The sequence below is a fragment of the Psammomys obesus genome, unplaced genomic scaffold, assembly GCF_907164565.1.
Source record: "Psammomys obesus unplaced genomic scaffold, mPsaObe1.curated_primary_1811, whole genome shotgun sequence".
Lineage (NCBI taxonomy): Eukaryota > Metazoa > Chordata > Mammalia > Rodentia > Muridae > Psammomys > Psammomys obesus.
This window is the reverse complement of record NW_026596069.1, coordinates 4,551,715-4,577,412: the sequence shown is the minus strand read 5'-3', so window position 1 is coordinate 4,577,412 and position 25,698 is coordinate 4,551,715. Positions and strand designations below refer to the sequence as shown.

Sequence of the window (25,698 nt, the reverse complement as noted above, 5' to 3'; positions counted from 1 at the left end):
GTTCACAACCAGCCCTGTCTACAGAGTTCTAGGACAGCCGGTTCCAATTCCAGGTTACACAGAGTAACCCTGTCTGGGATAGGGGAATTTCTGCATGTAATGCAGAAAAGAAAAGAAAACAAAATGCCACAACCCTTCCCATACAGAAGTTATTGCCTAGTTTTTTTCTTCCTGCTCACAGTCCATTCCCCCCCCCCCCCGCGTGGTGAGGACTGAACCCTGTATCACTTCCAAACGAGGGAGGTTTACTGCACAGAGCCACAGCCCCAGGCCTGTTTTGTTTATGTTTTCATAATTTCTGACCATTGCTTGTGGATGAGATGACACTGGATTTTTTTTTTTTCCTGTTCCCCCACCTCAGCATCAGGTAAAGACAAAGACAGCATCTGGACCCTACTTCTCAATAAAATGCCTTTGACCAGCTCACAGCAACAACTGTTTTAATTTGAGAGTGTTTCAAGTCCAGCTTAGTTCTATTATTTACCTCCTGGCAGCTTGGTAACCAGGGAGCAATAACTCCCCTAGCTCTGGGCTGTTTAATGGCCGTCTAGCACCACCGTGGGAGCTGTAGACTGAGGCCTTTCCCCAAATGTCATGTTTTAAAACATTCAGCTAGAAAAGACCTTCACTATGTGAAATTATTTTGATTAAAGTTGGAATTTGCCTTCTTATTCAGAAGAGAAAAAAAAAAAAAAGACAAAAGCCTGCTCTCTGGTTTTCTGCCTCCTGTGATTCAGGCTCTAAGTCATATGATCATATAGTTCTCAGTTCTTCAGGCAGACAGGGAAAGTCAGACACTGTTTAGTGTGGCTTCAACCAGCAATAAGTACTTCAGGTTTGTTATAGAAATAATAAAGACTACTGTAGGGACTATGTATATACATATATATACACACACATATATATATGTAAAAGTTACCTTTCTTTCCATACAGCATAGGGTTATCTTTCTTCTTGACATCTTTGGTGGATTCTCTCTAAAAGCTTGAGTCTATAAGGCACTGAACATTCAGTTTCCTCAGGTTTTGTTTCTCACAGGTAATTATGCACTAGTAGAATTTATTATGCTTCCATACACCATGTATTCTTGAGCAGAAGGGGTTTGCTGGAAATTTTCACTATTAAACATAATTTAAAATTTTTAAACTTTTCCTTTGGTCTTTTGAAGTCAAGCACATTAAGCATGCCTTCATACTTTAACAGAAAACGTGCTTGAGCAACTTAAAAAAGACTTTTTTTTAAAATGTGTATGTATGCTGACAGGCTTATGTGCAGCTCATGTGTGCAGTGCCCGGGAGGCCAGAAGAGGGTGTTGGATCTCTTAGAGCTGGAGTTACAGCAGTTGAGAGCAGCCATGTGGGTGCTGGGAACCCACCCTACTCTGGAGTTAGTCCTTTTAGCCTTATCATGTACAGTGGGTATTCTGCTGACATCATCTGGGGCTATGGTCGTGCTGAAGTACATCCCTGACTAGGTGCTGCCTGGGCCACCCCTAAAGCTGAGTCAGCCTGCCCTTCTCCAGTGCAACGGGAATCTAAGGAGGCCAAGTGCCAACGTCTGACATTCAGCCTGGCACACGGGCCTGGTTCTGGCAGTCTTTGGCTTGATTTAAGCTGCCTACTTCCAGGCCGCTTTCGAAGGCGGACACTCGGTCAGGCAGAGTGATGTGAGCGTGGGCGAAAGGGGAGAAAAGCCGTTGGCAGCTCCGAATTGCATCGCTAACGTGGGTGACTGCCTGGGGAAGGCCAGAGCTCCCTGGGCGGCAGCTCCAAGTGCCACCTGCAACCTCCAGGACAATGCCGTGGTGCGATCAGAACTACAACTCCCGGCGTGCTCTGCGCCGCGGGCTGGCTGAGGCCGCCCGGCAAACACTGCGCCGGCCGGCCTGACACCGGTGAACGGCTCTGGGTGAGCTCCGCGCCCGCAGGAGGGTAGGATCCCAGTAGGCCCCAGGTCTTCCTGGGGACTCTCACAGCCTGAGACTCTCTGCCCGAGGCTCGGCCCCCACAAACGGAAAGCTGTAGCCTATACGTTAACCAGCGCCAATCACAAAAATGTGCGGACTACGGCCACGTGACTAGTGGGCGGTCCTCTCAGCGCTTCGGGAGCTCTATGGTTCTCACCGAGTCGCTAGAGGACGTTTGGTCCACTGGAGGACTCCCTACATTCTTCCTCCATTACCTCACTGCCTCCGGTGGATGCTGGGATAGAGGAGGACTCGGGTCCCGACTCGACTCGGTCCTCCGCCCGCCCCGGGAATACCTCTAGTTCTTCCCCGGCCGCCGCCGCCCCGCCGCTTCCTCCTCTGCCCTCCCGCTGGCCTCCTTCGGGCGTCCTCACCCGCCTTGGGGCTCGGCTTTTCTCGGGAACCTCCACCCAGGCGCATGGCTCCATGAAGCAGGAGGAAGAGAAGGCAGAGCGCGAGAGGTCCCGTCCGCCCCAGCCGCGTCTGGGTCAGGAGAAAAGGTGGGCAATCCTAGGGGGGCTGTGCCGTGTTTCCTCCTGCCAGGCCTTCTCGAGGCCCTGCTCAGCTCCGAGGCGGACAGGAGTAACCTGGAGAGTCGGGTCTCGAGGTGCCGGGCGAGGGGTCCCGGGGCGCCATGGGGGAGGGGCTCACGGAGGCGGCCACCGCGGGTGGGCAAGGCCTCCTCCGGGCTGCGTGTCCCCGCCGAGGACCAACGGGATCGTGAGGCCGGGTGCCCAGGTTCTGGGCGGCCGCGGTCGCCCCCGGCCAGGGAGGCGAGGCAGCAGCTGTAGCCTCGGTGCCTCAACTCCCTCCAGGAAACAGTCGGTGGAAAGTTTGGTGGTCTCCTGCGCCGCCTGGTGGCCCCCACCCAGCGTCCCCTCCCCCGCCCGGCGTCTGGATTCCACCCCCGCGGCCCGGACCCAGTTGCTCTACCCGTCGCCCTGTCGTTTCCCCAACTCCCCGGGTGCCCTGTACTCTCCTGTCCCACATCCTCCTTTTCACCTTTTTCTTCTGCCTGTTCTACCCCGCCCGGCTCCGGCCTCTTTCTCTCTAGTCTCATCCTTCTCTTGCTTAACTCTTCACTCTCGCACTTCTCCTTTTTCCTCCCCCACCATCTAACACGTCTACTCGCTAGCCCCCCTTGCCTACTACCTTGCCTCCATCTTAAACTTTGTGTTTTATGCCTGTCCTCGGAGCTGTGTGTTTTGCCCTTCATTCCTTGCCCTGATATGACTCCTCTTTGCTCACTTATTCCTCTGGGCCTATCTGCTTTCATTGCCCTCTCCTAGGGTTGAGTGGGTGGGGCCTGGAGTATCTGCTTTGCATAAATTCTGTAGTACTGGGAAAGTGGGTAAAGTGGAAGAGATTGTGAAGCGATTTATGCCAGACTGAGTAAGGATGAATGGCTCCACCAACACTTACCATCTCCTCCTGGCACAAGGTGCCTTGTCCTCAGGGGCCTAGCATGTTGTCCGGTAATTTTTAAGACTTAGGAGTATGTTTGTATACAGAAACCTGTGGAAATCTCAAAGGGATAGATCCTGGCTAGAGAGCAAGTTTTGACCCATATTTGGGGGGGGGGGGAGCTGTGGGAGTTAATAATAGTGGGAGTAGTGTGCCATTAAACTAGAATATAACCTTTGATCCTCCCTGGCACTTCGGTTACATGTCTCATACTTAGCATTAGAAATCTTTTGAAGGAGAGCTTATTCTCCAGATGGTTTTGTTTGTTTCAGAAACTGCTCTGTTAAATTGTAACTTTTGATCCTGTGGTGGTGCGCCTTTAATCCCAGCATTTATCCCAGTAATCTGAAAATGTTTTCAGTGGTGAAGTCTCTTGGCTCTTATTGGTTTTAAATTAAAATAAACCTGATGTAAAGCCAGGTGTGGTCTTGCACACCTTTAATCCCAGCACTTGGGAGACAGAGGCGGATGGATTTCTTGAGTTTGACACCAGCCTGGACTACAGAGTGATTTCCAGGACAGCCAGGGCTACACAGCGAAACTTTGTATCGAAAAACAAGCAAAAAAAATTTTTTTTTGTAACTTTTGCAAAACTTCGGCTTGACCTAGACTTTGTTCACTGCATCTGCATTTCCATCTTAGGTATTGGAAGAAGGAATGGAATTGGAAAAAAGAAGATTCAATCCAGAGACAAAATAGTTTCTCTTTCCTATTGTAGCTGTTTCCTCTGGGACTATAAACTTTCTGCTTTCAGTGAGTATTACCTTGGGCAAATTTACTGTGGGATTTCCGTTGCAGTTTTTTGGTGTTGGCTTGTGTCTGGATTTAAGGTGTAAGTGTACTTCATTCATATTTCTCCCAGATTCAGTGGGGTGGTCCTAATGTTGTGGAAGTTCTTATACTTTTGAAGATGACATTTATTTACTGTGGGCCCACGTGTGTGGGTGTCAACACGGTACATGTGGTAGGTCAGAAGACAACTTGTGGGAGTCAGTTCTCTCAATCATGTGGGTCCTGGGTGGAGATCAAACTCAGGACTTGAGGCTTGGTGGTAACTGCCTCTACCTGCTGAGCCATCTTGCTGGCCCTCTACTTTTGTAGCTGTCGTTGTTTGTTTTGTGTGTGTGTGTTTTATTTGTTTTCAAGGTGGGGTTTCTTTGTGTAGTCCTTCCTAGCCTGGAACTCAGATCTTCCTGCCTCTCCCTCCAAAGTGCTGGGATTGATTGAATTCGTGTTAACAATTAATCACTTTTTAAAGACAACCAAAAAAGTCTTTTTCCCCCCTTGGCCTTTTTTGTTTGTTTGTTTGTTTGTTTTTGAGACAGGGTTTCTCTCTGTAGCCTTGGCTTGCCTGGAACTCACAGAGATCTGCCTGCTTGTGCCTCATTGAGTTCTGGGACTATAGGTGTGTGCCACCGCGCCCAGCTTCCCCTTGGTCTTAGGAGGTTGATTGAGTCATGGAGTTAGGAATGTTTGTTGGTCATTTCTAGAGTGCTCTCCAGCTCTACCTCATGTGCTAGTATATTGGTGTAATCTTATCTCTTGAGAAGTGAGTGAATCTGAATGATGAAAATTCAAGGTCATCTTGGGCTACTTGAGCTTCTGCACAAAAACTAATTCAGAGTTTAATGCAGCTCCTGAACAGTATTCTTCAAATGGTCTTCAGCTGCTTTTGGATTATTTTGACCTAAGTCTGCTGTGGTGATATTTTCTTACATCCCATCGCAGATTTAAAAAACTATAATTCTACATGTAAACCTTGAACATAGTTCTTGGGTCTAAGCAGTGCCTTGTCCCTTTGAGTTTATTAAGGATGGTATGCTTGGGTGAGGCCATAGCTGGGTGAGGAGTGCTTGCCTAGTGTGCCCAGGATCTGTGATATATCAGCAGTATACTACCCCAAATCCTTCTACTTTATTGTAAGAGTTTGTCAGAGCCGCAAACCCTTCATTCATGAGGGAGACAGGAGATGTCTTAATTTTATAAATGAAAAAAAAAAATGGAGGCCCACAATGATGTGGCCCATGCTGTAGTTCACACAGAAAGGGAAGGGGGTTAACCAAGAGCAGAAACCCAAAAATATTATTAGCTGGGAATGGTGGCATAAACTGTTAATTCCAACTCTCAGGAGATAGGCAGGCTGAGCTCTACAAATCTACCTGCTGTTACACAGAGAAGCCCTATCTCAGGGAAAATAAACAAAACCCAAAAATATTAATCCCTGTAGTTCATTGTTTTCTTTAAACTGATAAAAGAATGTGAACTTTTGCTGGCCTTGGTGACTCACCACTGTAATCCCAGCACTCAGGAAGGCAGAGGCAGGTTGAACTCTGTGAGTTCAAGGCCAGCCTGGTCTACAAAGTGAGTCCAGGACAGCCAAGGCTACACAGAGAAACTCATGCACCGCTCCAGTGCATGAGAGAAGGGGGGAGGGAAGGCTGGGAGTTTAACCCAGATGGTAAGAATGTGAACTTTTGGTCTTTGGGGGTTTTGTTTGGTTTTTACTAGAAATTGCCATGTAGACCAGACTGCCCTTGAATTCAGAGGTCATTTGTCTCAGGTGTTGTTAAGAGTAAAGTTGTGTGCTACCAAGCCCAGTTGGTTTTGTTTACTAGTTTTTGAGACAAGGTCTCTGTGTAGCCCTGGTTGTCAGTCCTACTTCAGACACATAACCCACCCCCTCGCCAGTGCTGGGATAGCCACATGCCATCATGTGGCAAATAGGTAACAACAACAAATAGGTAACAAAATGCTTATAATGATGTACCACCACTCCAAACTAGACAGTTTTAAAAGAGAAATACTTGTGTGGAATGACTATCAGAATGTAGCATCTTTCACCTGACTCTTTCCTGGAACAGTCCCATGAATAGGCCAAGATTACAGCTTATGCAGCACTCCAGTGCTCGAGATATAACTATTACATTGAATTACTTCAACTCTTCAGTGTCACAAGAGAAACACCAGCCTGTTTCCCTTTAAGGAAGGCTTTCTTTGAAGACATGTGGATGCTAAATAGTAACAGAAGCTTTCCCCCCACCTCCCAGATCTTTCTAAGGTCATGTCCTCTGATAAACTATTGAAAGGATTGTCTTCAAAGATGAACAGAATCACCCCCACCCCTAGACAGAACTCACAGAGCTCCACTTGCCTGTCTCCAGATCTGCTGGGAGTAAGGGAGTGCTCTATCACACCTGGCTAGAATTTTTTTTTATACTTTTAGACATTATGATTACTGTTTGTAACAAATTGACACAAATCTCTAATACTCCATATGAATCAACATATTCATATGTTCGTTATAATAGCATATTATAAGCAAGGTATGTTCTATGTGCTTTTTGTTATATTTCTACAAAGTTACATGAGTATAATAATCCCAGTATTCATTCATTCATTTTCTTTTCTTTTCTTTTTTTTTTTTTTTTTTTGTTTGTTTGTTTCTTTTTCTTTTGAGACATGGTTTCTATGTAGACTTGGCTGGTATATAGCTCTGTATACAGACCAGGCCAGCCCTGAGCTCATAAAGATCCTCCTGAGTGCTAGCATTAAAGGTGAGAAAAATTTAACACCCACCCAGCTTCATTTTTTTTTTTTTTTTTTTGAGACAGATTCTCACTTTGTAACTCTGACTGTCTTCAAGTTCTTTCTGCCTCTTCCTCAGTGCTGGGACACCTTCAGTGTTGGCTTCTGCTATCCCAGAATGGAAAGAAACCATAAATGGTTTCTTAGAAGTGATTACTTTTCGAAGAAGAAAACTATCGAGGTCTTTTATATTGCAAGGCAACTGTTAGAGAATTGTATTAGTAGAAATTATGTGCCAAAGCACTGCCAGGTTCCTTTCATGTTTTGTATCAAATAGCCCTTTGTGTCTGGCCACGGTGGTACACACCTTTAATCTCAGCACTCAGGAGACGGGGCAGGATGGTCTCTTGAGTTCAAGGCTATACCTCTATAAAAGGACATGGAAAAGGGAAGCTTTTGTTTTTTGCCTGCTTGCCCTCATTCTCACTATCAAGTTTTATCTATCCTATAGCTGAGGAATTCCTTCACTGGCTGCCTTCTTGGCTCCCTTTTTGACTGTGCCTCTTCAGGATTCTAATGTAGACTGAATATCAACTGCTCTCCAGGAACTTCCCAGTACCCTGATGCTGAAACATCAAGTCTCTTAGACTGAACAATGACTAAATTCCTATGTTTCTGTCAAGCCATTGTTTAACTACAATAGCCTGTAAGCTACTCTAATGATTCATATCTGTTTGGATTGTAGAGATCCACCTGCCTCTGCCTCCCGAGTGCTGGGATTAAAAGTGTGCACCACCATGCACAGTCATTGAGAATTGTCTACATAGTGAGTTCCAGGACAGTTAGGGTGATGTAGAGAGACCCTGTCTCAAAACAAACAAAAGCCCCCCACAAAAAAAAAAAAAAAAAAATTAGCCCCGTGTCGTGGCAGGTTCACAAAGATGGTACAGCTTGCCTGAGTTTACAGTCAGACTTTGGACCTCTGATTTGGAATTTGAGCCAGTGTTGGCAGCTAGATTGTTACCTCAAAGCCAAGATTCTTTCCTCAGAAGGTGGGGGCTTCTCTGATTGTTTTGTAATGGGCTTTTGAAAGAGACACACAGGGAAGAAGGAAGGCCATTTTGTTTGCCTCTGTCAGCCAGGGCATCCTCATGTTCTTTTCCTAATACTGGTCTTGATATTTAATTATGAACATTAAGTCTTCTCTTAAGAAGAAATCACAAATTGCCACCCAGGCAAATAAACACTATAATGGATCACTAATAGTCCCATTATTTAAAACATTTTTTCTCCCTTTTTTTTTTTTTTAAACAGGGTTTCTCTATGCAGCTCTGGCTGTCCTAGAACTCTGTAGATGATGAAGCTGGTCTCAGAGATCCAGTTGCCTCTGCCTATCAAGTGCGGGGATTAAAGGCATGTGCCATCATACCCAGCTTTACATTAGGCTCATTTTAAATTAAGACGAACAAGAGCCGAGAGACTTTACCACTGATCACATCCAGATTACTGGAATAAGTGCTGTGACTAAAGGCTTGCACCACCATTGCCAGGTGGAACTGTGTTCTTAACTGCTGAGCTATTTATCTCTCCAGCCCCTCTTTGGGAGGATTTTTCAGACAAGACTACCCTGAGTACTGGGACTAAAGGTGTGTGCCTCCACCACCTGGTTAAAACATTTATTTCATGTTAAGCTGTATCATCTACTCAATGTAGGCCTTTGTCATCTCATGTTAAGTGGCACCTGTGGCCAAGTCCAGGACTGAGTGGTCTCTGCTATATAGTGAATGTAACAGTTTCCAGGACTAATTGGACCAAGTGAGAATTTACATGATAATTGATCTAAGTTCTAAAACAAAGTGTTCAAATTGTCCCCTTTTTCGTGTCTGGAGGCCAGAGGTTGATGTCAGGAGACTCCTGCCCATCCCTCAGCCCCCAAATGGTTTCTCTGTGTAGCCTTGGCTGTCCTGGACTCACTTTGTAGACTGGGTTGTCCTTGAACTCACAGAGAGCCAACTGCCTCTGCCTCTGTGAGTGCTGGGATATAGGTGTGGGCTACCATGCCGGGCTAGGAGACATTTTTTGTTATTGTTGTTTTGTTGCTGTTGGTTTTTCAAGACTGGGTTTCTCTGTGTAATCCTGGCTGTCCTGGACTCACTTTGTAGACCAGGCTGGCCTCACCTTGAACTCACAGAGATTGCCTATTTCTGCCTCCCTAGTGCTGGGATTAAAGGCACCACCACACCTGGCTGAGACTTCAACTTGAAGCTTATTGCTAGCAGGCTAGCCAGGTATGGGAATCTGCTTGTCTCCACCTCCCCACCTATACTGGGGTTACAAGTACCCCACCACTATAACCAGTGCATGTGTATGTATGAATGCATGCATGCATGTATTCTAATGTTAGTGCTAGAGATACAGGTGCTAGGTCTGTTGTGTTTGTGTAGCAACCAGTTTTCTGAACCATCTTTTCAGTCTCTGGTTTTGATACATGGCCACACCATATAGCTTTGGCTCCCCTGGGACTCAGAGATTATGCTGGCTGGAACTTGCAGAGATCCACCATAAAGATGTGTGCCACCAAGCCTGATGAATATATGTGTATATTGTCATAAGTTTTTGGATTTTTTTCTTTTAAAATATTGTTAGGGTTTCCCACGCATGTAAGTGTGTATACACCTTTGAGAATCCTGAGCTCAGTTCTCCAGTCAGGTGTAAATCATTATTTTTTAAACTTGTTTATATATGTGTACATTTGTCACACATCTGATGAAGAGGAGAGTGCACCCATTAGACAGGGAGGCTGATATTTCACCAGGCTAGAGGGGAACGGGCTGAGTCTTTGAACACTGAAGGAAGGCCTAACTACTGAAGAGATCTTGATGAGATACATGAAAAATTATTTATACTCCTGAAATCATAAATGCCTACTACTACTAATTCTCTTAGCTTCTTGTTGAAGCGTGGGCAGTGTCTCCATCTGGAGGATTTCAGTGTTAACTACTGTGTTCACATTGATTGTGGAAGCTGTGTAGGAAAAGAGTACTGCTGCTGACTCTTGAACTTGGCCCAGAAACTTTACAGGGTACGAGCCAAGGCTTCGAGGTCAGTGTTTCATGCACTTTTTGTTGTTGTTATTGTTTGTTTAGAGACAGGATTTTTCTGTGCATCCCTGGCTGTCATTGAACTGAAACTATCTGCCTCTGTCTCCCAGAGTGCTGGGATTACAGGTGTGTGCCACTATGCCTGGCAGTGTTTCATGCTTTGATCCAGGGGAAAGTTTCTGTGCCCAAGGCCACAAACTTACCCTGGTCACAACATTGGTAGTTGTGAGGTTTTTAAGAACAGATTCAAACAGTTTTAGAAGAGGTAGCAGAACATTTAGTAAAGGATTTGTTTGGGGTTTTCTCTTTTTTTGTTGTGGTACTAGGAATAGATCCCAGAGTCTTGGACATGACAGTCAGTGGATTTACAAGCCCAGCCTTCTTTAGCACTCTGAGGTATCTTAAGCTGTACTTAAAATTCCCAAACCAAGCTTCAGGAGTGCTAATGTCTCAAGATCACTGTGGACTCTGAAGTGCATTCTTTGGAGTATGGTTAGAACCACAACCTAAACAGAAAGATAATTATTTTGTTTTGTATGTGTGGGTGGTTGATACTGCTTTTTAAGGTGTGTGTCATAGTTACTCTTCTATTGTTCTGAGGAGACATCATGATCAAAGCAACTCTTTTAAAAGAAAGTATTTGATTGGGGGCTTGCTTAAGTGTTAGTGGCACAGAAGGAGGCACTGAACTAGATCAGTAGCAGAGAGTTTTACACCCTGATATATATATGCAGGACACAGAGAGGGACACTGGGCCTACCTAGTATGGGAATTTGAAACCACACAGTCCAGCCCCTCACTCCAGTGACACCCCTCTCATAGGGCCACACTTCCAAACAGTACTGCTAACCAGGGACCAAGCATTCAAATAGGAGCCTGTAGGGCTATTCTTACTCAAACCATTAGATTGGGTTGTGTGCCAAGTGTGCAGACACCTTGAAAGGCCAGAAGAGGTAGTTCTACTGGAGTTGAACTTAGAGGTGGCTGTAGCTGCCTATTGTGGGTGCTGAAAACTAAACTTGGGTCCTGAAAGATTAACCAGTGCCATTAATCCCTATAGTCCCTAGAGAGAAAGTTTTGATACAACTGACAGGTGATTGTTAATATTGTTTGTATTGATGTTGATAACAGTTGGTGGTTGAAATGTTTTCTGTCATTTTACATTTTTACCTTTAGCTTAATTAATATTTGCTTTACTTTGGCAGATAAGTTTAAGCTCTTTTAAAATTCTCAAAAAGGAAGTAAAGGAAGGAAGCAGTACATCTTAAGTGAAATAAACTGATTGTATACTAACCTTCATCAAGTATCCAAGTGTGGGGCACATGCCTGTAATTCTAGCATGGACAGGCTAGATTGGCAACATAACACTTTTTTTTTGAGACAGGGTTTCTCTGTGTAGCCCTGGCTGTCATGGAGGTCACTCTATAGACCAGGAGGGCCTCAAACTCAGAGATCTGCCTGTTTCTGCCTCCCACGTGCAGAAATTGCCATGCCAAGCCTTCTCAATGAAATAATTCCTTGGTTTGAGGTGCTTAAGGGGCAGACAAATTACAACTAGCCAACTTCTTCAAGACAGAAGTTACCCAGGGAGTTCTTTGGGCCTTATCTTAATATGTTACACAGCATCACACTGAACCTGGAGCTTAGTGATTAGCCAAGACTGACTGCTCAGTAAGCATCAAGAATCCTCCCTGCCATGCATTTCAATGCCTGACTTTTTTGGGGATGCTGGAAATATGAACTCTGGTCCTCATGCTTGAGGGGTAAGCATTTTACCAACACGAGCTGTCTTCACAGCCCCTTAATATGTTCTTCCTTCTTATAAAGATTTGTTGTTTTGTGTGTATGGCTATTTTGCCTGCATGTATGTCTACGTACCACGTGTGTAATGCCCATGAAGGCCAGAAGATGGCATTGGATTCATCTGACATATAATTATGCCAATCAGATACAGTGAGAACTCAGCACAATGGCATCTATTGTGGATTGAGAATAGATATGGCAGTGAGGGGAGAAGGGTTAAAATTGCCTGGTTATGGTTGAGGTATGTTGGCTTTGAACTTGAGGTTTTCATTTTCTTTTCCCCTTTTGTTGACAAGCTTCTTTAATTTATTTATTTATTTATTCATTCATTCATTCATTTATTCATTTATTTATTTATTTATTTATTTATTTATTTACTATATCCTAGGTTGCAATATGCTTTATGTTCTTACAAAAGGCACTAAATCCTGTGGGTATTATTGGCAGTTATTACTCTGCCATATATCTTGGGGAGAAGGTCCAGGTAGATTGAGGACCTGACAGGTAGATTGTGGTCCAAATCCTAGCTTTGCCACTGAAGTGTGGCCTTGGAGGATTCCCATGCTTATTAATTCTGAGGCTTATTGTCTTTGAAATGCTGGTAATAATGTCTGCCTTGCCAACATTGAGTAAAATCCTGTGTATGGAGCATCTTGAATGCATGAATATGTATAGGCCATCTTTAGGTTGCCCTCGAGGAGGAAGCAACTAGTTAAGCACCTAAATGAGAAGAGCAGCTAAATGTAGTGTTTTATTTGAGGCCCTTGTGACTGTTTAACTCATTTAACTCTCCCAGTAACTCCAGAGAGCAGTTACTTGAGCAAAGTCAGTTAAACAGAGATTAATCTAGGATAAGCCAGTTTTGAACTCAGTCCCCTTGGCTCTGTTAGAGGTACCAGCCTTTAGTTTTGGTTTGGTTTGAGATAGGATCTTGTTAAGTATCTAAGTTGGTCAACTCCCTGTGCAGAACAGGCATGTCAAACTCACAGAGATAGATCTGCCTGCCTTTGCCTCATGAGTGCTGTGATCACAGTCATGAGCTACCACTTTTAGGTAGCTTTTTGTGTGTTGACAGAGTCTGATATATCCCAACCTGGCCTGGAACTTGATATATATGTAACCCTAAGGATGACTTTAACCCTGATCTTCCTGCCTCTGTTTCCAGAGTGCTGAGAATAAAGCCCAAAGTCTTGTGCTAGGCAAGCAGGCTACTGATTGAATCACATCCCAGCCCTGGTAGTTTTTTGTGTTTTTTTTTTTTTGTTGTTGTTGTTTTTTTTTTCTCTCTACTTCTGTTTTGTTTTGAGGTAAAGTCAAACTGAGCCAGGTAATCCTGGCTGGCTTGGAACTTGCTCTGTTAATTTTAGTTTAATGTACATAGGTGATTTTCTTTGTGTTTTCTTTTCTTTCTTTCTTTTTTTTCCCTTTGCAAGAGAGAAATTCTCTGTGTAACCTTGCCCGTCCTGGACTAGACTTAGGCTGGCCTTGAACTCACAGAGTTCCACCTGTCTCACAACACCCAGCAGTCTTTTTTTTTTTTTTCCTTTTTACCTGCATATGTGTCTGGTTTCCTGGTGCACAGCTGCCAAGAGAGCGTATTGGATCTCCTCCTGGAACTAGAATTACAGACAGTTCTGAACTGCCATGTGGATGCTGGAAAAGTCCTATCAGCAAGTGCTCTTAAGGTCCAGGGCTAGAGTGATATGATAGCTCAGTGATTATCACTCTAGCCCTGCACCTTAGTAGAGATTGGAGTAAGGAAAACTGGAGAAAAGGAAAGGATTGAGAGAAGACAGGATGAGGAAAGGATTGGAGAAGACAGGCAGGAGCCTCATATTAGAGGATATATCCATCTTACAGTAGACATCTTCTCTCCTGAAAAAGACAAAATTTCTCAGGTTTAAGGTAGTGGTGAGGAAAATGATGAAAGGGTATGGTTAAAAGAAAATGCCTAAAAGCTCCTCTGGCCGGGTGGGGTGGTACACATGGGTCTCTGTGAGTTCAAGGCCAGCCTGGTCTACAAAGTGAGTCCTGGACAGCCAAGGCCACATAGAAACCCTGTCTCAGAAAAACAAAATTATTAATACAAGTAGGATGATTTCTATTAGTAACATATTTGTCTTATAAAGATCTAAATTTAATTCCTAATACCTCTGTAAAATAGACATGGCTTAGCACAATTATGACCTGAGCATTAGGGAAGCAGAATCAGGAATTCCTGAGGCTTACTGGCTAGCCATTCTAGCCTAATTGGTTTCAAGGAGGTAGATGGCATTCCTAAGGATGGCACCTAAGGTTTATCCTCTGTTCTCCACTTGTATGCATACACACTTGCTTGTTTGTTTTTTAAATTTCTGTATTTACTGTTGGTCAGGGTATAATTTCATATAGCCATTATAGAAATCAGTTTGGTGGGGGTTTTGTTTGTATAATTGGTCTTTAGGTTTTTTTTGTTTGAGGTTTTTGTTTACCAGTTTGTTAGTTTTCTGAGGCAGGGTTTCTGGCTTGTCCTGGAGGTCTCTCTGTAGTCCAGGCTGGCCCTGAGATCCACCTGCCTCTGCCTCCTGAGTGCTGGGATTAAAGGTATGTGCCACCATGACCAGCAATTGAGAATAGTCTACATAGTGAGTTCCAGGACAGTTAGAGCTATGTAGAGATACTTTGTCTTAAAACAGGCTTATAAATCAGTTTGGAGATTTCTTAAATAATTAATAATATTACTCCTGAGCCTTTACCTAGAGAACTTTGATACCTGTTCACAGAAATAGTTGCACCTCCATGTTTATTGCTGCTCTGCACTCTAGCAAGGAAAGAGAACTAATCTAGCAAATGAATGGATAATGAAAATCTGGTGCATATTATAAAATATTTAGCTGTAAAGAAAAAAAGTAAAAATCACAAAAATTATTTTAGGAAAATAAATATGCAATGTATATATTAAGGAAGGTCACAGAAATAAAACTGCGACCTGTGTATGTCATGAGAAAGGAGACTGAACATCAGAGGTAAATAGTAGGTAATGGTGGAGGACAGGGGTTTGACACGTGAGTCAGAGGAAAAAGAATGTAAAGCTAATTGTTTTTCTAATTTTAATTTTGACATGGGTTTTCCCCTTTTGTTTGTAAAATTAAAATTATATTAATGAGGTCAGGTGGTGGTGGCACAGGTCTTTAATCCCAGCACTCGGGAGGCAGAGGCAGACAAATCTATGAGTTCAAGGCTAGCCTTGGCTATAGAGAGAGTTCTAGGACAGCAAATGATATACAGATTAACCCTGCCTCAGAAAACATAACTGAAAAAAAATTAATTAATGTGTGTAATATGTATTAATGAGCTGAGTGTGGTGGCACATGCCTTATTCCCAGCAGTCTGGAGGCAGAGGCTATTGGATCTATATAAAAAGTAAAAAATCCAGTGTGAAGCTCCAGTTTCAAAATAGCTATTCTGCACATATAGAAGAAGTTCATTGAGATGTATAGACTGTAGATCTGGCTAATATTGCTGAGTAATGATTTTTATCTACAGATGCTTTAAAATAATGGCTTGTTTTGGTTATTTAAAACAGGTCTGGCCTTGAACACACAGATTCACCCCCCCCCGCCTCCTCCCAGGCACTGAATTAAAGGCTTGTACTACCATGCCTAACTAGTAAAGAGGGTTTTGAAATGTCCTCAACCAGTGACACCCTGTCTCTGTCCTTTGGCCTTGATGGTATTTTGGGACAGAAGAGCTGCTCATTGCCTTCCTTTCTCCATAGTGACTATAATAATCTTTATGGAAACCCTTTAGGAGCAGATAGGGTGTCTGGTCTAGAGCTTGGGGTCTTTGACCCTTATGTGACCATGTTACCTGGAGTTTCTGATAGAAAAAAAATTTGACAGCTTTAAAAACATTTTTAATTTTAATTTATTCATTTCTGCAAGGGAGAAAGACAGGAATTATTGTGCTGTGTGTGTCAAGGTCAGAAGAAAACTTGCTGTAGTCAATTGTTTTCTTCCTCCATGTGAGGCATAGGGGTCAAATACAGGTCATCAGGATTGGCAAGAAGTGCCTTTACCCATTGAGCCAATTTACTGGTCACCAACAGCTTTTAACTGATCCATGCAAACAATTTTTGTTTGATTTTTATTCTTTACTCATTCCTATCAGTACTTACCTGTTCTCTTTTGGGTAGGGTTCTGCAGCATTCCAGATCACGAACACCAAATCAGGATGGGAAAAAGACGTTGTGTTCCTCCCCTTGAGCCCAAGTTGGCAGCAGGCTGTTGTGGGGTCAAGAAGCCCAAATTATCTGGAAGTGGAACACACAGTCACGGGAACCAGTCCACAACTGTTCCTGGCTCTAGTTCAGGACCTCTTCAAAACCACCAGCATGTGGACAGCAGCAGTGGTCGGGAAAATGTATCGGACTTAACTCTGGGACCTGGAAATTCTCCCATCACACGAATGAATCCTGCATCTGGAGCTCTGAGCCCTCTCCCCCGGCCCAATGGAACTGCCAATACCACTAAGAATCTGGTGGTGACTGCAGAAATGTGCTGCTACTGCTTTGATGTACTCTACTGTCACCTCTATGGCTTCCCACAGCCACGACTTCCTAGATTCACCAATGACCCCTAGTGAGTAAATTAGGCATGGGACAATGTGAAGGGCATGGTAACATTTTCTGAGTTTACTCTCCAAACAGGGCCTTTCTGAAGGGTTTTGGAAATAGGCATTTTTGTTATTGTTCAACATAGCATAGGGTTGGTAGAGAAGTCATTTTATCACACCATTGTTGACTTCAATAGTGATAATCCAAGTGAATATGAAGTGTCTGAAGGCCAAGCTGGAGACCGGCACTCTCATTCACTGGGAGCAGTGCTTTTAAGAAGGATTCTTTTGATTGTCCTAAGACATCTCAAGTCCATTTTCATGCATGTGTGTGTATGTGAATGTGCGTGTAACAGGGCCATGCATGTGTGTGCAAGTGGAGTCTCAAAGTTGATGTTAGAAAATCATCTTCAGGTGCTCTTCTGCCTTATGTCATTGTGGCAGGGTTGATCTCAAGCTAACCCAGAACTTGTGGGGATCACTAGTTTCAGCTAGCCAGCCTGGTCAGGGGTCCACTGTCTCCACCTTCTGAAGCCTGCGTTACAGGTGGCCCACCAAACCCACTGTCATTTATGTAAATTCTGAGATCCAAATTCTAGTCCTCATACTTAATACATACAACAAAGCTTTTTTAACCACTGAGCCATCTTTCCAGCCTATTTAAGATGTATTTTTATAAAGTGTAAGATAAATGAAGAAAGGGATGCCAATGTTTTCTTCAAAATTGGAGGCAGCTCGTCGCTACCTTTGAAAAGCACTTCTGCTGCCAGGCAGCAGTGGTGGTGGTGCATGCCTTTAATCCTAGCAATTGAAGCAGACAAAGACATCTGGATCTCTGAGTTAGAGGCCAGCCTGGTCTACAGAGTGAGTTCCAGGACAGCCAGGGCTACACAGAGAAACCTGTCTTGAAAAAAATAAAAATGAAAAAAGAAGAAAGCACTTGTGCTTTGGGGTGGGATGCTTTCATGGTATTCATCAATCTAAGATTACTTTCCAGCTGTTATGCTCTGCTGAGGGTTCTGCAGAACTTTGAGCAGAGTTGGAGAGGAAAGGTCTTTGCCTTTGAAAGACTCTCCTTGAGTTGGCAAATCACACACCTTCACAGAATTAACTGTAGTACAAGGGAAGTTACCCTGAATGTATTTGGGGGGAAATGTGGAGAAAAATGTGTGACTTTTCAGGGAATTTTGTTTGTTTTGAGACAGAGTCTCATTATGTAGCCCTGGCTATTCTGGAACTCACTGTGAAGATCAGCTTGGCTTTGAAATCAGAGGCCTGCCTCTGCCTCCCAGTGCTGGGATTAAAAGCTTGTTGCCACCACACCTAGCTTTCACAGAATTCTTGATGTTGGGTGCTGTGATGAGGAGCTCACAACTGAGCAAATGAGAGTCAAGCCTGGGTAAGATATATAGGGATTGTTGATTTCAGGGCCTCTAACCTGTGGGTAATAGAACTTGAGTTTTGAGTAGGTTTGGAACAGTAGCTTCGCCTGGTTTGGTGTAAGAATGCTATTGGAAGGAAATGAGAGTAGTGGGAGATATGTCTGCTAGGATGAAGAAAGATATAGACAGATAAGGGCTGGAAAGATGGCTCAGTGAGTGTGACTTCAGATTCTCAGAACCCATGTCTATAGTCCCACTTGTGCAGTGAGATGGGAGGTAAAGACAGGAGAATCCACTCTGGAGTATGCAGCAAAGAGCAAGAGACTCTGTTCCTACTTTAAACAGTGTAGAAGACAAAGACAAATACCTAAGGTTGCCTGTTGGCCTCCATATGTATGCCTTGGCATGTGTGCACCTGAACTACAAGCAGGAGCACAGCCCCCCCCCCCCCTTTAAAGAAAAATATAAGCTAGATGTGGTGACACCCCTTAATCCCAGCAGGGGCTGGAACATCTTTTGTGAATTTGAGGCCAGCCAGGGCTATGTAGTGAGACGTCTCAGTGGTGGGGGTGGAGAGGTTTAGGTAACTTCATGCATTTGAGAAGTAATTAGATCAGAAATCTAAAAAGTGAGGGCATTAGGAATGTGGAGAGATCTCAGGAAGGGGGCAACTCTGTGACAGTCTGTCATGAATCTGATACAGCCAAGGAAACATGACTTTGGCCTAAAAGCAGAAATGGCCGTTTCTTTTAAAGTAAAGCTTTAAGGTGTTTTTCTCTTCTTAAAGTCTATAAGCACAAACTATTTGTAGTTTGCCAGTAGTTAAAATTTTGAGAAAAATTAAGTCTTGCAGAGAATGCTTGTAGCTAAGGAGAGTTCAGATGGGCAAGGTGTGTAATCAGAAATGATGGAGCTGAGCACCTCAGTGAAGTAGAGTGAAGGAGGGAGGATTTGAAAAATTAGAAAGAGGGGAAATTGCTGGGTGCTGTAGAACACTCCTTTAATTCCAGCACTTTGGGAGTGGAGGCAAGGATATCTTATCAAGTTCACTTGGTCCACCTGGGCAACTTTGAGTGACACATTCTCTAGCAAAAAAGGAGAAAGAGGAAAAGAGCTTATACACGTGATATCTAAGTGAATAAAAGTTGTGAGGACAGAGCATAGAAAAGGCTACGCAGAGCTCTTCCTGTTACCTCATGATACTTTGTGTTTCTAGCCAGGGCTGAGCAACTTCCAGAAAAACAGAGTTTTTTCAAGTAGCTGTCAATTCATAAAATCCTTTGGGCAATAAATAGGAATGTATCCGTAATTAATCTAGGGCTGGAGAATATTTTATGTTCTGCTTTTTTTAGTCCTCTCTTTGTGACCTGGAAGACAGGGCGAGACAAACGGCTTCGTGGCTGCATTGGGACCTTCTCAGCCATGAATCTTCATTCAGGACTCAGGGAATACACGTTAACCAGGTAATGATACAAACATGAGAAATAAAAATAAAGTAACTAGAATTGTAAATGCATGGCCCATTTCCTCACAGTGTTTGGTATAAACTTAGCAGTCCCTCTTTGTAGTCAAGAAATGTAAGGGCTATATAACCTGGTGAATTGCCTATAAGCCCTGCAAAGGCCATTAATGCTGACATTAGTGTTAGATGCTGGGAGATGCTGTCACAGGATGTGAGGAATCAGCTGTGGGCTCTGTGGCATGTAATGTTGTCTCCTAACTGGGCAGCCTCACTTATATTTTCTGTCCCCTCTAGTGCACTTAAGGACAGCCGCTTCCCCCCCCTGACCCGAGAGGAGCTGCCCAAACTTTTCTGTTCTGTCTCCCTCCTTACTAACTTTGAAGATGCCAGTGATTACCTGGACTGGGAGGTGAGAACAGCTGCATTTGGAACTCTGCATCTCTCAGTGCATTTGGGTTCGGGTTAGTACATGGTAATGTATCTCCTTTATTGAGAGAGGGCCTAAGAATGTGAAAGTGACAGAAAGGTACTACTACTAGGAATAGAAAAGAAATGGGAAATGAGTACTCTACACTATGAGCCAGGTGTGGTGACATATGACTAATCCCAGCACTCAGTGGGGCTTTCTAAGTTTAGGGCCAGCCTGGTCAAGTCAGCTGGACTACACAGTAAGATCCTGTCTGCCCTCAACCTCAGGAAAAACCTCTCTGGTCTTTCTTCCCAGTCCACCCTGATCCAACTGGGCACGGTGGCACACGCCTATAATCCCATCATTCAGGGAAACAGAGGCAGGCAGATTGATGTGAGCTCAAGGCCAGCCTGGTCTACAAAGCAAGTCCAGGATAGCCAAGTCTACACAGAGAAACCCTGTCTTGAAAAAAAGAAAGAAAAAGAAACCGGATATGAACCTGTGCATGGTGGCCCATGCCTATAATACCATCAATCGAGAGGGAGAAGCAACAATTAAAAAAAAAAAAAATCCAAAGGGAACCAAATTGAAGAAACAAAAATAGAAACTGTTTGAGATGTAGATGTATGTTCATGTAGTAGAATTGGGCTAGAAGTAAAATATTTAAACTATTTAGGTATGCTAGTTCAAGAATTTATTTCTGAAACCTTCACATTCTCAGAGGTGCAACTACATAAATATATTTAACCTTTCCCTTTGGTTTCTATGCTTTAGAATTAGTCATGTGAAAAATTCTTTCCTCAGACCTGGGTCAAATAGCTCAGGAGACAATGTTGATATATGTGTGGGTGATTGAAATGTTGCAATCAAAAAATGCCATGTACTCGGTTGTATTTTTCTGTAGGTAGGGGTTCATGGGATTCGGATTGAATTCATCAATGAAAAAGGCATCAAACGCACCGCCACATACTTACCTGAGGTTGCTAAGGAACAAGGTGAGTTGGACAGATGGCGACTTAGAGATTGTACTACCCATAGCCATGCCAGTTAATGGGCAACTGCCACCAAGTATGAATGCCTTTCTTCCCCTTAATTCCTGTCAGATCCTGTAGGACAAAGGCAAACTGACATAGACACTAGAAAACGGGGGTGGGGGTGGAGGTAGAGGGGAAGAAAAATAACTTCCTCACTTGATTATGGCTTCCAATGTTTCTTCCAATGAATAGTTCTATTTCTTTGGCCCCCATAAGCTTCAGTGATTATCACAAAATCCCAGCAACTAGTTTGACCAAGTTTTGTCTTTCATTACAAAGTCCTATATATTTTTAACTGTGAAATCTGTACACGTGGTTTTAAAAAGCTTAGTAGTTGCCAGATGTTATAGAACATGCCTTTAATCCCAGCACTTTTGAGGAAAAGACAGGTAGATTTTTGTGGTTGTAGGACTAGAAGGCCAGTCAGGGATAAATAGAAAAATTCCCAACAAATAAAAAAAGAACTCAGTAGTTAATGAGTTCTTATACTGGGGGTAATAAAGGTAGGAAGTGGGTTGGGCACATTTTCTCTTTGAAAGGTTATCTAGAATTCCTTTAACTGTTTCTTGTACTTTCTGTGATATGTAACCCCATTTTCTTTCTTTCTTGGAATTAGTCTGGTTTTGAAAATAATATGTGAAACACAGTAATTGTTGGGTGTGAACCTGGAATAGAGAAAAATATACAGTTAAGTATATTAATGAACTACTTATGTGGAAAGCGATCGCCTTGTTGGTTTTCATTGTGGTTGTGTTTAAACTTGTTCAAAAAGCAGTGTGTATGTAGCATAAAAAGGATGAGTTTTTAAGTTTGGTTAGGTCATAAGTCTAACATGCTCCTGTTTAAATAACATCAAACATAGTTTTTAGTAGTTAGATATGAATTATGGTTCAGTTAAATAAGCAGATTATTTCTCCCATTTTAAAGTTGAGAAAATTTAAAATTGGGAGCTTCTCCTATGATAATTGGGAGGAGGGGGTTCAATTTGATATATTACTATTTTTTTTAATGTCTAAGATTGAGGGACTGGAGAGGTGGTTTAGTGTTGAATGTATACTGTTTTTGCAGAGGACCAAAGTTTGGTTCTCAGAAATCACATTGGGCAGCTTATAATTGCATCTGACTCCTGGCATCCTTGGGCACCTGTATTTATGTGCACATACCCACATATAGTCATACACAGAGACATACAATAAAACAAATGTGGCTTATTTTTATTTTTTGTAAGTATAAGATTAAGGTGGGCCCAATGAAACCTGAAGTCCTAACACCAGGAGGCTGAGCATAAGGTGGGGTACATGCATAACAAGACAGTATATTTAAAAAACCAGTAACGAGACAGTCAACAACACAGATGAGAACAACTTTCCAGTTGTCACTAAGGAATTTCCTTACTGCTACCATTTCTCTGTCATGCCAATTATCAACCTGAAGAAAGGCTACAAAAGGCAGCAAAAGTCAGGTAATTTAAATTCCCCTCTTGGGCCGGAGAAATGGCTCAGCAATTAAGAAAGCTTACTGCTCTTCCAGAGTACAGAAGTTTGATTACCAGTTCCCAATTCTGCCTATAACTTCAGCTCCAAGAGGATCCTTTGCTTCTGGCCTCTGTATGTTTGTGCAGTGTGCACACACAATTTAAAATAGTTGAAAAGAATAAATTGTAAAATAAATTTCCCTGTTTCTATAGTGATACATGCCTGTAATCCCATCTGCACAGGAGGCTGAGAAATTACTTGAGGCTAGGAATTAAAGGTCCCCCTAGATGGGGCTAGATGTTGAAGAATACTTCTTCCAGAGGACCTGGGTTTAATTCTCAGCACCCACATGGGAGCTCACAATTGTCTGTAACTCCAAGATTTGACACTCCCACACGGACATACATGTGTGAAGTAGGTACCCTCACATGGACATATATGGAGGGGAACAGCAGTGTACGCTAAAAAGTAGTAATACTAAAATTAAAACAAACAAACAAAGGCCAGGCAGTGGTGGTGCTGCCTTTAATCCCAGCATTTGGAAAGCAGAGCAGATCTCCAGGTTTGAGGCCAGCCTGTGAGTCCCAGGACAGCCAAGCCTACACAGAGAAGCCCTGTCTCAAAACTATCTAAATAAATAATTCCAGTTTCAGGGAGTTCTACACCATGTTCTGGCATCATGTATATATTCCACCTCCAACTTTCACATACACCGAAATAAAAAACAAACAAACAAACAAACAAACAAAAACTAGGCAATGTAGTGAGGCCCTGTCTTTCTACCTTGCCTTCCCATTGAGCAGCCCTGGGCACAGCATGAGGTTCAGAATTATACTTGGGTAATGCCTGGTAAGAACTTTGAAAGAGCGGGAGACTTGGGGACATTGCGTTATAATGTCATGTCTCAGGGTCTGTGACTGGCTTGTCAGTGCGGCTGACTGGCTTCCATATGTGGGACCATGGCCCAGTGCTTCCTTCACCCTAGCACACTCTGCTGTTTCTTTAATCCCATTCGTCTTCCTACACTGGTCATAATGGAGCATGTTCCCCCTATGCTTTGACTGTGTGCTGACCTTAATGTGGCTTGTATTCTCCTCAGACTGGGATCAGATCCAGACAATAGACTCCTTGCTCAGGAAAGGTGGCTTTAAGGCTCCAATTACCAGTGAATTCAGAAAATCAATCAAACTCACCAGGTAAGCAGCTGTCCTGTTCTCCTTATTAGTTTTTCTTAAATGGGGGTTGAATACAGGGTACCTGTGGTGGGAAGGGAAAGAAAACAGTGTTCATACCCCTAAGCCAAAGGTGTGTGTGAAATACGAGCTCGGAGGAAGCAGTGGCTACAGAAGTGGATGCTCCCAGCTATCCTCTCTCTCCATAGCCAGTCTCACAGGACTGAAGCAGGGTTAGAGGCCTGCCTTGGGGGAGTGGGTACCTGCCAGATGCATGTGCTTCTCAGGGCTAGGGGAAGATTAGAATTAAGAGGTTAGGGATCCAGGACTGTAAATCCAGGGTCACTTGTGGTGCTTCTTCCTGGTCACGATGCAGTCAGATGGCAGGGGATAAAGGACATAATTACAGTGAGCTAAAAGGATACCATTAGGGTATAGTACTACTATGGGAAGCTGACTAGTTTTATGAATGTATACTGACTTGGGTCTGTATCCCAGGCTCAATTTTCTATTAACTATGTAACCTGGGCTATTTAGTCCATCTCCTTGAACTGTTCCTGTCTGTAAGATGTGAGTTGTAATTCCTTCAGGTTTGAAGGTAAGGTATAGCGTTTCCAGCCAAGGGCTGGGGCAGCACTGGAGGTGTCCAGTGGATGTCTACCCCTTCCTGCTGATGTTGGGAACAAAGAGAAGTTAGCTTTGGTGGGCCTTTGCTATGACCCTCATCTACAAAATGCTGAGTCATCGTATGCTAGCCTCACAGGTCTGTTTGGAAGATAACCCAGTGTTTTTGAACGAATTGAATTCCAAAAATCAAGGAGCTGGGACTGCAGCTCAGTGGTAGAGCTTAATACATAGCATGCTCAAGGCCCTGGGTTCCATCTCCAGCACCAAAATATAACAATAATTATAATAGTGAAATAATAAAATGAAAACACTGCAAATACAAAGCATTATTACTATAACAATTTATTTGAACAGCCATTTCCCTGTCAAAATTCAGGAGTAAACACCTTGCAGTGGAGGAGTGATTACAGTGGGAAAGAGATGGCTCTGGGTAAGGACTGTCACCCAGCTCCTGTGGTCTGTAGTAGGCTCCATAGGTTTGTAACACCCATGCTTTGCATCCTGACTCATGGCTCTTTCCAGAGCAAAGCCAAAGTGCTATGAATTCTGTTCTGATGACCCCGTGATATGGCATATTCATCTGGGGATTGAGACCTTCTTATAGCCAAGGATCCATTAACCTGCTTCATCAGAATTTGACCCAGAATTAGGTATCTATGCCCCTTTTAGTTATAACTTGTTTGTTGCTCTTCTACAAATTGAGGTTGCATTTCTGTCAAATTTTCCTCATTTTTAACCTGAACGTAGATAACGCAGTTTACACTGGGTTTTGGTGCAGCCATCTTCCAATCTGCCACCCATGTAATTTGACTTTGAAATTCCTCATCAGATCCTGGTAGCAGATTGCTTACCAACAGCCTGTTGATAAGCATATGTAGCGTTTTGAGGTGGGATGTGCTGAGATTCATTCTCAGGGGTGAACTGTGGTTGTGCTTTTTCATCTTGTTCATTTGTAATAACAGCATCATTTTCTTGTGCCGTCTTTTCATTTTCTGTAAGTAAGATTGCTCTTGGTCTTCCATTTTATTCTTTGAAACTGGGATAAGCTTTTGGTTTTCTCTGCTGGGTGACTCTTCACACTGAGATATTTGGGGGTCCTAATACCTTTGCCTGTTTCCTCATACAGGTATCGAAGTGAGAAGGTGACAATCAGTTATGCAGAGTATATTGCTTCTCGACAGCACTGTTTCCAGAATGGCACTCTTCATGCCCCGCCCCTGTACAATCATTACTCCTGACACACGGCTACATGACCAGTCCCACCCCCCTGTGGCCACCAATGGCTATGACATCATTGGAGCAGATGCCTCCTCTTCCTGGTCCAGTTACTTCTATTACTGCACCATTTTATGATGCTAGCTTCCGTTGCCAAGTCTGCCTCCTGCTGACTGGAGGGTGTGGGGTTACATGGAATGCAACAGAACATGAGGGGCCCAAGCCTTATATAAGCCTTTCCTCAATCTGGGGTTCTGTTGGAACAGGGCTCCCCAATAACCAGTGAGAATGGCTGTGTGGGTTCAGAAGACCGCTGTCTGGTGATTTCCCACATATGTGTTGGCTGCACACTGAAAACTGGAATTGATGGTGATTCATGGAGGCTTCCTCCCCAATCCCCCACAGCCCACCAGATCAATTAGGTGTACTCCCCTGGCAGTCTGGGCAACGGAGACCAACATGAACCACTT

At 43.5% G+C, this 25,698-nt stretch overlaps 1 protein-coding gene across 2 annotated transcripts; it reads left to right on the top strand.

Annotated features, from left to right (window-relative positions):
* The first annotated feature begins 2,078 nt into the window (after positions 1-2,078).
* Ammecr1l (AMMECR1 like) lies at positions 2,079-25,698 on the top strand. 2 transcript variants are annotated; one of them, XM_055625434.1, is made up of 9 exons: positions 2,079-2,466; positions 4,073-4,183; positions 16,034-16,478; positions 19,187-19,297; positions 19,591-19,705; positions 20,610-20,700; positions 23,314-23,410; positions 24,536-24,663; positions 25,140-25,214. In XM_055625434.1, exons 3-8 carry the CDS (start codon positions 16,072-16,074, stop codon positions 24,615-24,617), a joined length of 903 nt encoding a protein of 300 aa, XP_055481409.1. In that variant the 5' UTR covers positions 2,079-2,466; positions 4,073-4,183; positions 16,034-16,071; the 3' UTR covers positions 24,618-24,663; positions 25,140-25,214. The 2 variants fall into 2 exon arrangements, with proteins under 2 accessions (XP_055481409.1, XP_055481408.1); XM_055625433.1 differs by lacking the exon at positions 24,536-24,663 and having other exon boundaries at positions 2,083-2,466; positions 25,140-25,698.

Coding starts and splice junctions, on each gene's coding strand:
- Ammecr1l (XM_055625433.1), top strand. CDS start 16,072: ATGGGAAAAAGACGTTGTGTTCCTCCCCTTGAGCCCAAGTTGGCAGCA. Junction 16,479..19,186: donor AGATTCACCAATGACCCCTA/GTGAGTAAATTA, acceptor TGCTTTTTTTAG/TCCTCTCTTTGTGACCTGGA. Junction 23,411..25,139: donor AAATCAATCAAACTCACCAG/GTAAGCAGCTGT, acceptor TTCCTCATACAG/GTATCGAAGTGAGAAGGTGA.